The 14,284-nt window shown below is 38.4% G+C and overlaps 1 protein-coding gene across 1 annotated transcript in view; it reads left to right on the top strand.

Moving 5' to 3' along the window:
* The window catches only part of CSTF3 (cleavage stimulation factor subunit 3), a 78,928-nt gene that overhangs the window by 51,986 nt on the left and 12,658 nt on the right, over positions 1-14,284 (top strand). The window contains exons 4-13 of the mRNA XM_030560285.1: positions 7,100-7,132; positions 7,624-7,721; positions 9,811-9,877; positions 9,968-10,002; positions 10,107-10,233; positions 11,672-11,749; positions 11,952-12,114; positions 12,695-12,804; positions 13,196-13,312; positions 13,992-14,066. Of these exons, the coding sequence (XP_030416145.1) occupies positions 7,100-7,132; positions 7,624-7,721; positions 9,811-9,877; positions 9,968-10,002; positions 10,107-10,233; positions 11,672-11,749; positions 11,952-12,114; positions 12,695-12,804; positions 13,196-13,312; positions 13,992-14,066 (903 nt within the window). The remainder of the gene's footprint in view (positions 1-7,099; positions 7,133-7,623; positions 7,722-9,810; positions 9,878-9,967; positions 10,003-10,106; positions 10,234-11,671; positions 11,750-11,951; positions 12,115-12,694; positions 12,805-13,195; positions 13,313-13,991; positions 14,067-14,284) is intronic.

The following is a 14,284-nucleotide window of genomic DNA, read 5'->3' as shown; positions in this document are numbered from 1 at the left end:
TGCCTTGATCATGGCAGGTACATATGCAGACTGTCTCCATTGTTCCTTCAACCATGCCTGGTTATTCTGGTTGACAATATGTTTCAGTCTCAGATGACCTGCAAAACAGTGTTTCCACGGCTCTCCACAGTTGGCAGAATCCAGCTGACCAGCATCTGTCTTGAACTCCCCTTGCTGCCTATATTATTTTGGGCATGCAGAAAATCGGGCTAGTCCTACACTAGTGTTTGTTTCTGATTAGTCAGTGACCAAAGGGTGGACTAGGTTAGGAGTTATTTATTTTTTTAAATATACATTTCAATTTTTAGATCCCTTGTGGGTTTTAGAGAAAAAATGCTTTGTGCCCCCTGTTGTGTGGGGAACAGGGGCAAAAGTTCATTTTTAGAGCTGAGCATATGAATTGTGTCTTATTTCTGCTGAGCTTAATGAAGATTCTACATTAATTAGTAGAAGTAAATGGAACCAAGGCCCATGGGCTTCTCCTACATTAGAAATTAGTCAAAAATCACTATTACCCCAATGGAAGAGGACAAGGGACGTGAGCCTGTAAGACCTCCTTGGAGATGCTGAGAGCTCTCGCCTCCAATTGTCTTTAATGGGAGTTGGGGGCACTCTTCACTTCCTAGAGATGCTCAGCACTTCGCAAGATTAGACCCAAATCATAAAGATGTCCTTTTCAGGCTTCCAAGACCTTACAAACAATGGAGAATTTTAAAGCTAATGACAGTTATGCCCCTTCATCTGCAATTAAAAAAATAGGATGGAATCAAACCCTTCATGAAAGTTTGCATCCCACAAGAGACTTTTGTTAAAATAATTGTAAGGTGTCATGATAAGCATTTTTAAGAGAAGTTATGCAAACATTATAATGTTCCAATTGTATTAAGCAGCAGTGAGAAGTGGAAGTAAATAAGTACTCCATACCTGGAGGTATGCAAAGCTGATGCCTCATATCACAGAGGTTATAGGTGTCCCGTGGCAGCAGGGACACTCTACTTTTAAATTTTCTTTTGTTAAATATTAAATTGCTTGTAAGAGCAGGAAATGCCTTCTTCTGAGGCCAGCTCCTTTTTTTTATTACATAGTTATTGGGTGCATCGTAATGCACAATCCTCTATAGAAGTGTAGAAAGGGAGATGTACTGTATATGTTGTGCACTGTGTGTGTGAAAACATACTCTTGTGGAATGATAGGGTCTAATTTTCCACTAATGGGTACTTTGTGGAGTCATTTATGTCGTGCAAAGTGATTGTAAATACACCTGTTCTAATGGTTACACTCACTGCACAGGTGTAAACGACTGCATAGGGTTCAAGGCAGTGCAGAATCAGGTTCACAGTCTTTACTTTCTTAGATTTCCTCTGTAATATTTCTTTCATGATTTGAATTCTCAGAGTTTAAATTACTCTTTGTTCCTGAATTTATTTCCAAATATTCAGGCATGAAGGGGCTGGGAATCAGGTCGCCGGAGAATGTGGGAAGCCATCAAAGGAACAGGAATATTGCGAGACAGTATCTGTCTTAGGGTCCCTATACCAACATAGAGTAGGAAGTATTTTAGTCCAACTTCTGCCCCTTGTCCCACTTGTAAAAGAAATTATTCTCTGCAAATGAGTGAGAAAAGACAGGAAAAGTTACCTTCTGGGTAAGGTTTGTCCCTGAAGTGCTACTGGCCACTAAATACGAATAAAAATGTGAACAGAACTTTTCCAAGTCAAGGGAGAATAAATGGAAAGTAGGGTTCTGCTCAGAGGAAGATTCAGCAGGAGAGAGTGATTCAGATGAATTGCAAGAGGCTGCAAGGGTAACTGGAACCGTTGATGCAGCGGTTAAAAGTTTAGAACCCAAAATAATATTTCCTTCAATACTTGATCCAAAATCACTGTTTCCCTGTCTGTGGAAGCTAAATGAATGGGAGCTAGTAGAGTGTATAAATAGTAATGTTTGTTTGAGGCTTTCTGCAAGCTCTTTTAAAACCTATCTTCCTAGTGTTTTAGAATAATAAGAAAGTATATTAAAACAGACCTTGCTCACTGTGTCCTCATGGATTCCTGCCTCCTCATGGAGAATGAGAAAAGGCCAAGAGCTTTTATCCTGTGGCTCCATAGCTAAAGGATAAAAATGTTGAAAGCACTAAAAAAACAAGAGCAATAGGATTTACAGTGCAAACTTCCTTTTTTTTTTTTTTAAATATCTCATCACTTTTCTCTCCAGTTACGAATAAAAGAATGCAAATAGGATCTTTGCAAATTTTCCATTGAAGTATGAACCCCTTCCATAATGTTTAATGTCTATAACTAAACAAGAGCCATGAAGAATATATTACAAATCAAATGAGAAGGGTCTAAAATATGCACTGCTACATGAGACAGCGTTAATTAAATGAGGATATAATGATATATACTTTTCATAAACCTAGATGGGCAGTGGCCTTAATGTCAAAGAGAACCAAATTGCTGGCTCTGACTAAGCCTGAAATTCAGGAGCAGAGTACTTTACTCTTATAGCTATTCAAGCTAAATAATTTCCATTCCTTTTGGTTTACGGATTTTTTTTTTGACTGCAAGCATTTTTTTTTTTTTTGTACAGATGGAACTTACATTTGCAGACTTTTTCTCCCTTCTACTTTAAGGAGTGACTGCTAATAGCTTAGCATATTTATGCAAATTTAGTCCATATGTACCAGTGTGGTTAGGTCTTCTAGTCTGTGGACCTGAACATAGCTCAACCTGCCCTGTAAAATGCAGCCTTAAAATCAATTTTAACTACCACATAGTGGCAGGTTTCAGAGTGGTAGTCATGTTAGTCTGTATCAGCAAAAACAACGAGGAGTCCTTGTGGCATTAGAGTCTAATAAAGTCTATGCCCAAATAAATTTGTTAGTCTCCAAGGTGCCACGAGGACTCCTTGTTGTTTTATCTACTACATGCTCATCTGTGTCATGAGAGGTAACAAATTTACTTAAAGCTGTCAATAAAGCTATATTTGCTATCCTTTATTTGTGCAACACTGTGAGCCTTCTACTTGGGTATGTGTTTCACTGTCTGTTAGGCAGTTACTGGATGAAATAAAGTGTTATGAGAGCAGTATTAAGAGTGAAATGTAAGGTCATGTGATCCATGATCAACAGATATCTTGCAGAAAGGACATTCCAGAGCTGTGGGGCAGATACTGAGGAAGGCAGGTCTCCTGAGCTTGCAAATCTCAATTTCAGTAGAGTCAGCTCCAGCATCCCTGCTGCTGGTAGGGTCAGGTCAAGGAAGGAGAGGCAGTCCTATGATAGATGGGTTTCTGCACACTGAAATTCTGAAAAATCAAGACCTTAAGTTGGATCCATTATTGAGCAGGGAGCAGGTGCCATGTTGAGACTGCAAAGGCTCCTGTGAAAATCAAGAGTAAGATATAGGGTTTATTGATCTCCTTAATATCTCATGTTTCTTTATAGCCTTTAAAAGTTAGGAAAGCAGTTCACACTTTAAGGTAAAATTGGTAAAGAAATATTACTGTTGAAATGTATGTGTTAATATTGAAGCAACCAATTTGTTTTGTGTGTCTTTGACAAGGTGCGCATGATTCACGGGAAGTTTGCTGAAGTTGGTAATGCTCAGTTAAAATAGTTTGTTTTGTTCATGGGATATGGGCAAGCTTTTGGAGGTGGCTTTAGTAAAATGTTTACTTGGTGTCAATAGATCAGCCCCATTTGTTTCTAGTAAATGTTTAAATATGCATGGAAATATATTGGGACCTATAGGATGAATTCTGGAAGTGGCTAATGTCCCGTCTCCTTTCTTTCATGGGGAAGGTTCCTTCATAGCTTTAATCCTAGAAAGATGACACTGTTACTTATTATTTATTGTATGTGTTCTCCTCAGTTTAACTACAGAGTTCATCTGCATGTCTAATCAGACTTAGGTCCAGGGCTAAAGGCAGGCTTACGTAAGATGATATAATACTGTTTGTCAGTTACTGTTCATTAGCAGTCAGCTTTGTGGAATTGTGATTCTGTCCCTTGGATTTTATAGTACTGCTGCCCTTTTTTACCAGATTCATAAATAAGTCAAAGATGCTTGTTAATGTATTTAGTGCTCCATTCTGCGTGTGGAGATGTTTGTATAAATTAAAGGAAAAGAGCTCTCGCATCCCTCTCCTAGTTCTGTGTTTCTCCTGGGATTTGTGAGCTTTGTCTTTGAATGTCAGAAAAATGGCAGAAACTTGGCTGATTGGCTTGGAAAACCATCCGTGATTCAGAAAAAAGCTAGCAGCCACCTTTTGTATAAATTTTCTGGTAAGCCAGGGGAAAGGGTAGTATAATAATCAGTTCTGGAAGTGGTAAAAATATAAGGCCCTCAGTGTCCTGAGAAGACAAAGTACCCATCCAGCTAGATACTTAAGGACTAAACTGAACATTCAAAAAATGCATTCAGTGTGTTCCTGCAAATAAAGCTGGAATGCAGAAATGACAACTATTTAAACAAAACCAAAATCACAGATTCATGCATTATCCCAATTAGTTTGATAAGACTATAAAGCTAACTAGAGGCTGCAGTTCTTGGGATGGTTTCTGTAATAGGAAGGAATCTTAGCATCAAGCTGAACTTTTATATGAAGATATTGAGATGACTTACAGGCATAACTTAGTTTGTTCATTAGCCTTATGAACTTCCAACCACAGAACTATGTGGGAACAAATGGGCTAAAAATTAGATGAGACCTTTGTCTTTTGATTTTATATTTGTAGTAATTTTGGACTAATTGTGTACAGCATAAATATAGGGTTGTAATAAACTTGAGAGGATCTGTTTGTCACAGACTGTAATGCTGCAGTTCAGTTAAGCTATAAGCAGGTCTCTGAGACTTTAACTGTGTATTTATTCCAGGGCCGTCAGTTATTTATAATACATACATCAACTTTTTCAAAATCCCACTAGAGGTTACAGATGGTCTCCATGTTACTAGTGAAAAGCAACAGGTGTTTCTCTGACTTCTTGGTAGAATTTTTTTCTCTCTTTTTTTTGGGGCAGGGAACATGGTCTTCATATGTTTGGACAAGTACCTAGCACAGTAGGGCCTTGATCCTGATTGGGGCTTTTGGGAACTGCACTTTACTCTGTTGTGGTTTACTTCATAAATTTTGTCCAGGACTATTTGTTTCCTGGCCAGTGGAATAGATGGTCTAAGGTGACACCAAAGGCTGGTCATTAGCAGCCTCACATAGAGATCACTATTACTGCTGTGCTCTGTGAAAATATAAACATTTATGGGTTGAAAGCCGAGGTCTACTGGTTTGGGCTTACATTTTTGGCAGTTTACAGTCATTTCCGCATAGTGTAAGACTGGTTCCGTAACTGATAGGAAAGCAGGATTTTGTTCTGAACTATAGAGCAAATTCCTTATTTCACATAAAAGTAGTTGGCAAATTTAGCCGTTTTCCTGTTTGTGAACATTCACAAACTGATCCTTAATTTTTCTAATATATTTATTATTTGTAAATATTAGCTGAATAATGTAACCAACCAAACAAGTTTGAGCCTTTTGGTTGTTTGAAAACTATTTACTATGACTAAGTTTCCTGACTTTCTGTGACTTCCGAGACTTCTGCAGTGGACAGTACAGCTGGCTCAGGGGCTGCCTGCAGGAGTTTGGGTGTGTGGGAAGGGGCTCAGGGCAGGGTGCTGGGGTGCGGGGCAGCACTTACTTTTAGAGGAGTGGTTCCCAGTTCCCACTGGCGTGTCCCTGCAGCTCCCAGGCAGACCAGCCAGGGGGCTCTGTGCACTGTCCGTGCCCGCAGGCACCGCCCCTACCCCCAGCTCCCATTGACTACAGTTGTCAGCCAATGAGAGCTGCAGAGCTGGCACTTGTGGTGGGAGCAGCACGTGGAGCCCCCTAGGAGCTGCAGGGACATGCTGATTGGAGCTGGGTGGGGAGCCTGCCTGCCCTGCCAGCCCTCCCCAGCCATCGGGGTCCTGGGCTGCACGCTGCCATCAACCTCCCCTTACCAGCACCAGCAGGGGTCCCAGGCCATGCACTGCCATCTGCCTCTCCACCACAGCACCAGTGGGGGACCTGGGCCTTCTCCTCCAGCACCCGTGGGGACCCCAGACCTCCCACAGAGAAACACTGGCCCAAGTTTTAGTTAGGGGTATATAGTAAAAGTCATGGACGGGTCACAGGCTGTGAAATTTTGTTTACTGCCTGTAACCTGTCCATGATTTTTACTAAGAATACCCATTACTAAAAAGTAGCCTTAACTCTGACTACTCAGAAATCAGGTTCAGTTAGTGAATGATTGGTCAAATCCCTGGATATTTCTGCTTTCTAATTCAATGACTGAAACTTTTAACAGGAAAATAACGCTCTTCTGGTATGGAGTTGGAATGAATAATCGCTCTTGCTGAAATTTGTAGAATTTGCGAACATACTTGCAAATGATAAATAATATGACACCGCAAATGATAAATAATATGACACCACAAATGAGAGAGAGAGATGAATTTACTGGATTTACTCAAGAATACTTTGTTATTCAGCCAACTCTTGTTTGAACATTTCAAGAGGTTTATTTTAACACATACACTTTTCAGCATAATGTATTAATGTTTGCCAGCAATATGTTACGGAACATATTCATACATAACATTCGAATGTTATAGTGGATTGATAAAAGAAATGACCCATTTAGCTCAATATTCAAACTAAGATGGTTAAGGTGAGGTGCCCAGAACCTGATCTGGATGATTAGATGGGCACAGAGGTAACTAGTATCTGTTTTGTGCACTTAAGTCCACAATTTAACACCTTAAAGTAAGTGTCCAACTTAGAAAATTTGACTTCCAATACAGAATACAAGAAAGGATGCTCATTAAGGCCAAAATTCTGGTCCTGTTGGAAGTCAATGAAGTAAACCTCCATTTGACTGCAATTATTTTGTGTTGAAATATTGGGAGGCAATGTGGCCTAGTGGCTAGAGCACTGGAGTAGAATTCACTATTACTCTAAACAAAGACAAATTAACCATTTCACCACTGCAAATATAAAATTTACTTTTACCTTTAAAAATAGGATTTTTCCGACTTATTTATTCTTTTCTGCTTCCCTGCAGATTAAAGCAAAAAATTACGACAAAGTAGAAAAGGTGAGTCCAATAATAAATTCTATACTTTATGTAATTTTTAAGATTTTGTTTTTTAAACAAAAAAAATTCCAAGGACCTTACATAAGAAACATATATTTATAAGGAGACCAGGTATCATCTCATTAGGCTGGGGTAGTAGATTGGAAAGAACTGCAGCTTGCATTGAATATTTTATCTGAGTCATTCTTCTTTTATCCAGTTTATCCAAGGATACCTTAGAAGTATGATTACGAAAGTGGGTTTTATTGCTGTCCACACACTGTAAACAGTGGGGTCACCAGAACAATTGTCCTGCATTTTATACTCTCCATGTCTGACTACCGAACATGAAGATAATCTTACCAAATCAGTTGGTAATTTAGGTTATTTTTTCCAATAAATTTCAGCTCAGAATAACAGAGAAAGTTTTGATTGAGGCGCTCTGAGAGATAATATAAAAACCTAATTTCTGTTCTTGAATTCCTGATCACATTTTCTCCACATGCTAACAGTTGTTTCAGAGATGCCTTATGAAAGTGCTACACATTGATTTATGGAAGTGTTACCTTTCATATGTACGTGAAACCAAGGGAAAGCTACCCAGTTACAAGTAAGTAAAAATGGTTTGTTCCAAATTCTTTAGTTTTGATGGTGATTCTCTTTTCCTTTACAAGGCATTGAACAGGGGTTTTGTCTTGACAAACCTCTCTGAGACTGGAGAGCTGATCATAATGGATCTATAAGATATCGCCTGTTCTCTGTTCCAAAAACATTTTCTCCTCGATTCTTTCTGGTAGGCAGTTGCCATGCTCATGCTCCATATAAAATAGCAGATAAAGTTGCTTCTTTGAGACAACCAGAGAAGTAAATTGTCCTGTCCATTTTCCTGTTAATGAGGGATTGTTCCCTATCATACATTCTTTTGCCTGGTCTAATCTAATTTTAAATTTCCTGGTCAATGGGTGCAAATAATAAAAGCCTTCTGTAGACCAGGATTGATGGTCAAGTAAAACAGCTCAAGTGTTAGCTTTAATCAAGATACAATATTCAAGGTGGGAACAATTGAAGAACTCTAGTTTTGACAAGGCCTGGGAAGACTATTCTAATACATCATGGTGTCAGGAAGAAATTTTGGATATTAATCTTAAACTTTTCATTCCTTAATTTCATCCCATTTCTCCTAATACTCCTGTGTACTGCACTAAATAATTCCTCTTCATCCTAAGGCCTGGCCTACATTTACAAGTTAGGTCGATGTAGTGGTAACATTTAGAGGTGTGAAAAATTCACACCCCCAAGCACCAAAATTAAGCTGACTTAACCCCTGATGTAGATGTGACTAGGTTACTGCAGAATACTTTTGTTGACCCAGTTACTGCTGCTTGGAGAGGTGGATTAGTGATACCAATGGAAAAACTGTTGCCGCAGGAAGCGTCTACACAGTGGCACTAAAGCAGCATAGCTGCAGTGCCATAGCTGCGCTGCTGTAGTGCAGACATAGCCTTAATGTTTACACTTTAAATAGCGGTAGGTTGTTGTCATGTTCTCTCCACAGTCATCACTTAACCTAGCTATACATACTCATTACTAGTGCTGTTAAAAATGGTAAATAAATTTCATGAAGAAAATCAAAATTTTTATTTTAAAAATATCAATAATAAAAGAGAAATCACTTTTTCTTGGTATTTGTTCATCCCCTTCCTTTGTCTTGTAATTCCCTAACCCTTTTTTCAGTAGCAAAATGTGTGGGGAAGGGGGTGAAAAGGGAGGTGGGAAGATGGAAAAAGGGAGAGTGAAAACAAAATTACAATTTTTGGTGGGGAGGGGAGGGGAGGGGAGGCAAGGGGTTGATGGCTGAAAGATTTAAAAAAAAATGTCCATGGAATCTTTTGATTATTAAAAATAAGCCATTTTTATGGAGGGAGGGGAAGAAGGGCATTTCAAAGTAAAACCAGGTCCACTCCGTTTTTTTTAATTGCAAACCACTCCTTTTAGCCCTTAACTGCTTTTTGTTGCTTTTCTCAGGGATTCCTAATCTCTTTCAGGTATTCCCACTAAGGGTATGGCTACATTTGGAATTTCAAAGCGCTGCCCCGGCAGCGCTGCGAAGTGTGAGTGTAGTCAGAGCGGCAGCGCTGGGAGAGAGCTCTCCCAGCGCTGCATGTAAACCACATCCCTTACGGGTATAGCGTGCAGCGCTGGGAGCCGCGCTCCCAGTGCTGCTGCCCTGATTACACTGACGCTTTACAGCGCTGTATCTTGCAGCGCTCGGGGGTGTTTTTTCACACCCCAGTTGCAGCACTGTAAAGTGTGAGTGTAGCCAAGGCCTTAGTAAATCAGTCAGCAAGGAATATTTATAGAGCAATTGGCCATACCTTCTCTGTTGCTGGTGCACATGGCATATGTGAGCTCTAGTCATCTAAAAAGAGAGGCCCAGGCACACGAGAGCATTATGTACTGCCATCAGTGCACTGAGCCAGACAGTTTTCCTTTTAACTTCCTTGCTTGTGCTAATTGTCTGAATACAGAATGCCAGGAATTTAAGGAAACCAAACGCCTATTTTACGGCACTAGCCTTTTTTACTTAAATATATATTTAGAATTTGTTGCTAAAAGATTTTTTAAATTAATACTATTTATTAAAATGGATAAAACCTAGTCCCAGCTCTGAATGTTTTCAATATTGTGGCATTTTTCAGAGAAAAAATGGCTCAGGCATATGACTTTGCTCTGGATAAAATCGGCATGGAAATCATGTCATACCAGGTATGTTTTGTTATCTGTCTAATTATTTCTGATTAGTGTACTAAGTGCTTGTTGATTTGATTTTTTTCTGTTCTTTTTTTTTTTACATAGATCTGGGTGGATTACATCAATTTTTTGAAAGGCGTGTAAGTACTTAAGTATTTTTTAAAAGTTAATTCATCTAATTTTAATGTTTATATAAGTTAGTGTTTTAATTACTGACATGTTAGTGTCTCACTTCACTATTTAGAGAGGCAGTTGGATCTTATGCAGAAAACCAGAGGATAACAGCTGTTCGTAGGGTTTACCAGCGAGGTTGCGTGAACCCAATGATCAACATTGAACAACTCTGGAGAGATTATAACAAATATGAAGAGGTAACTGAGAAAATAAAATTATTTGTGATTTCAGGTTTGTTTAGAAAATCCTGTCTTAAAAATTACTAAAAGTTGGTCCCAGATTGTGTCCACCTGAATACATGTGTGCAAACAGATAAAAGGTAGTGCAATGCATGTTTTGCATGTATAATGGTGAGTTCTTTGTGCATCCATGCAAGAATTTTACAGGCACAACGTAGGTTCCTGTGCGTGATAATTGGTTTTTTTTATATTTCTTCACTTACAGACTATTTGTTCTGGATAAACATAATTTTTTTTCCCCTTTTCATATAGTGTCATGTGTTTCCTGTCTGCTGTATTGGAGAATTTTAGTCTCAATTTTATTTTTTTTATAATATTTATATCCATTGTGAAAGGTCAAGAAAAACGTGAGCCTTTTGAACATCTAAGTGTGCTGGTGTTTAGGGTGTTGTTTGATCTGTACTCAGTAGGTGCCATATCCCCACAGAGTTCCCTTATGGCTTGAATTCAGTAGGAGTTTATGGTGTTCAACAAATTGCAGAAGACAGTAAAATTTGCAGGATCTAGTCCAGTTTATGTCCTTAATTAATAATCTGGTGTATAAGGCATTTTAAGTAGCAAATACAGAGGGAGTTTCATTTCATTTAAATGAACAGTATGATGAGTTTAAAGAATATGATTATCTTTCTCAGAAATTTAAAATTAATATATCTATTTAAGGGTCAAGATTATAACTTGTCTTATGTGCCCACCTAGGGGAATAAATGTGCACAAAGCCTACTCACCTGCTTGAGTACCCAGATTGCCAGTCTGTATTAGTGGGGCAGAGCAGATTCTGTGGAGCTGTTACTCTTAACCCCTCATAGGTGAGCAGGGAGGGGATGGGAGTAGCCAGGGCCTTGACTCTGACCTCTGTGATGTGCTGGCCATCAGAGCTGAGCTTCACTTGGTAAAGGACAAGGGGCAAAGAAGGAAGGAATTGTGATTGACTGTGGACTGATCATTATTCAGGGCAAGACAAAATTTCAGTCTCGTGTCCCATGATGTGTACAAAATTTCAGTCTCATGTCCCATAATGTGTATGTAAAGTTTATTCTTATGGTTTAGAAGTCCAAATGTGAATCCTTCATGCACAGTCAAACATCGCTTAGGGCATATGTGTGTTAGAAGTGAAAAATCACAAATATTTTGTGATATAAATGACTAAAACATTTTACTCCCAAAACTGAATTGGCAAACACAGATTGTATTTGTTCCCTAACTTGGCCACTTACCATACATTTATTGGAAGATATTTGTTGTTTTCTGATGTCCATACCTTTTAAAAGACTTCTGCTGAACATTCTTAAATAGTTTTACATCCCCTTCCAGGGCCCTTCCTCTCTCCGAAATAAAAATCAGTAGTTTGTATTTGTAAAATAATGTATTTTCAATTGCTGTTCATTTTTTTCTCCAGGGAATCAATATTCACTTAGCTAAAAAAATGATTGAAGATCGGAGTAGAGATTATATGAATGCTAGACGTGTGGCCAAGGTACAGACTCCTGTTCATTTAATTTTTACATTGTTTAATTCCATAAAAGCCAGAAAGCATTAAGCCTAGTTAAGCTACTTGTTTAGTAGGCTGATAGAATTGATATTTTCATAGGACAAAAATGCTAAGCATACCTTAAGCAGTCACTTTCATTATGTCTATTTCTCTCTACAACTTAAAATATTATCTACCTCTTCTTCAGGAATATGAGACTGTAATGAAAGGTCTGGATCGCAATGCTCCCTCCGTCCCCCCACAGAATACTCCCCAAGAGGCTCAGCAGGTCGACATGTGGAAGAAATATATCCAGTGGGAAAAAAGTAATCCACTGCGCACAGAAGACCAAACTCTCATAACAAAAAGAGGTAACATGATTAGATATCATCAGAATCAGTCATAGATACTCTGCAGCATGTTTAGAATTATTGTTGAGAATCAGCTGAAGAAATGAAGTGATCTTAACATTGACAATGATCCTGCTATGCCCAAAGTTGGTCAAATCATGTTTTTTCTTCATTAATCCCCATTCCGGCTCTACATACAAACACTGCAACACTTATGTCAGTACTTCAACCTGACTTAATTCCCTTCAAAGGCCAGGCTGCAAATGACCTACAGCAGGCCTGGAAAATCTGCAAATATAGGCTATTTCAGACCGTGATGGGAGGTGTCAGGCCCATATGCAGAAGACTTTTTCAGTCACCCCCTCTCTGTTATACTGAGGGGATCTTGCATGGGTATCTCCACTGACTACAACTGGGGTAGTGTCCTGAAGAGAGGCAGGCTGGCCACAAGCCACGTTGGGTATTAGTAGAATCTACTGTATTATCTGATACTTCTGTGTTTGATACTATGGTTAATTAAGTTACATATGTAAATTATTAATATACAGTCATACAAATTCTTTTGCTAGGCATATTTATCACTTTGACTTTTTTTCCCTAGTTATGTTTGCTTATGAGCAGTGCCTGTTGGTCCTCGGGCATCATCCAGATATCTGGTACGAGGCTGCACAGTATCTTGAGCAATCCAGTAAGCTGCTAGCTGAGAAAGGGGTAAGGGAATGGATATGGCCAAAGGGGAAAACACACTTTTAGCATTTTGAACTGTGCGTAAATTTTGGAATTCTGAATAGTATGCCATAATATTAAAAATTAATTTTAGTTAAGAGACTTTTGAGTTTTATGAAATGCAATTATAATGTTGACATTAAATATTTTAAGTAGTTTAAATCTTAGACTTTTATGGTTAGTACATATAGTAGCATTGTAAATGCTGACTGTTCAAATGCTTATGTACATGAGCATGCGAATACTCCATTTGAAGTCAGTGAGACTACTCGCATAAATAAAATCATGTACGCAAGTGCCTGCCGGATCAGATCTTAATTTTGTCTACGGTGTCATCAGTATTAAATAATTTTGTTACAATATTTGTTTATCATAGGACATGAACAATGCTAAACTGTTCAGTGATGAGGCTGCTAATATTTATGAAAGAGCGATCAGCACTTTACTAAAGAAGAACATGCTTCTGTACTTTGCATATGCAGACTATGAAGAGGTGAGCATAAAGATTTCAGTACTGACTCTAACTCCAGTGGGACAAGATGTCTTTTCTCCAAAATCTCATCTGCTTGAAAAGTACTATATCAGGGGTTGGCAACCTTTCAGAAGTGGTGTGCTGAGTCTTCATTTGTTCACTCTGATTTAAGGTTTCGCGTGCCAGTAATACATGTTAACGTTTTTAGAAGGTCTCTTTCTATAAGTCTATAATATATAACTAAACTAGTGTTGTATGTAAAGTAAATAAGGTTTTTAGAATGCTTAAGAAGCTTCATTTAAAATTAAATTAAAATGCAGAGCCCCCCTAGAGCAGTGGCCAGAACCTGGGCAGTGGGAATACCACTGAAAATCAGCTTGCTTGCCATCTTCGGCGCGTGTGCCATAGGTTGCCTACCCCTGTACTATATAAACATAATATTAATTCTGCCAAACTTCTCAGTCTACATTGATATTTTCTAGGCTAAAGTAATATAATGGAAAAATATTTCTATATTATTAATTCCAAAAATATGTTCGAAATATTCAGATTTCTACTTAATTCTTTAATTTTTTTTTCTTTTCTTCCAAACAAGTAGGTAGAGGCAGAAAGCGGCAGAGAGAGACTTCCAGGAACTTCAGTGTGTCTAGTATTATGAAGCATGTTAGTGATTTTTTTAAATTTTATTTTATTTCCTCAGAGTCGAATGAAGTATGAGAAGGTGCACAGCATATATAACCGGCTCTTGGCTATTGAAGATATTGATCCCACATTGGTAAGATGATTCTATACCATTCAGTTTTTCCACATTTCCAGTAATATTGATCTCAGTACACCCAAAGAATGGGTAGCGTTCTCATCAGTTAATAGCTCGAGTGGATGACTAGTGGACTAAGCATTAGGTTGAGAATATGTAGACTCTTGGAAACCACAGTTTCAAATTCCATCAGGGTCAGTGACTCTGCCCTTTAGTCTTCCAAGGTAGATAAATTA

This window comes from Gopherus evgoodei, chromosome 4, assembly GCF_007399415.2.
Source record: "Gopherus evgoodei ecotype Sinaloan lineage chromosome 4, rGopEvg1_v1.p, whole genome shotgun sequence".
Classification (NCBI taxonomy): Eukaryota; Metazoa; Chordata; order Testudines; family Testudinidae; genus Gopherus; species Gopherus evgoodei.
This window is presented reverse-complemented; position numbering and strand designations above follow the sequence as displayed.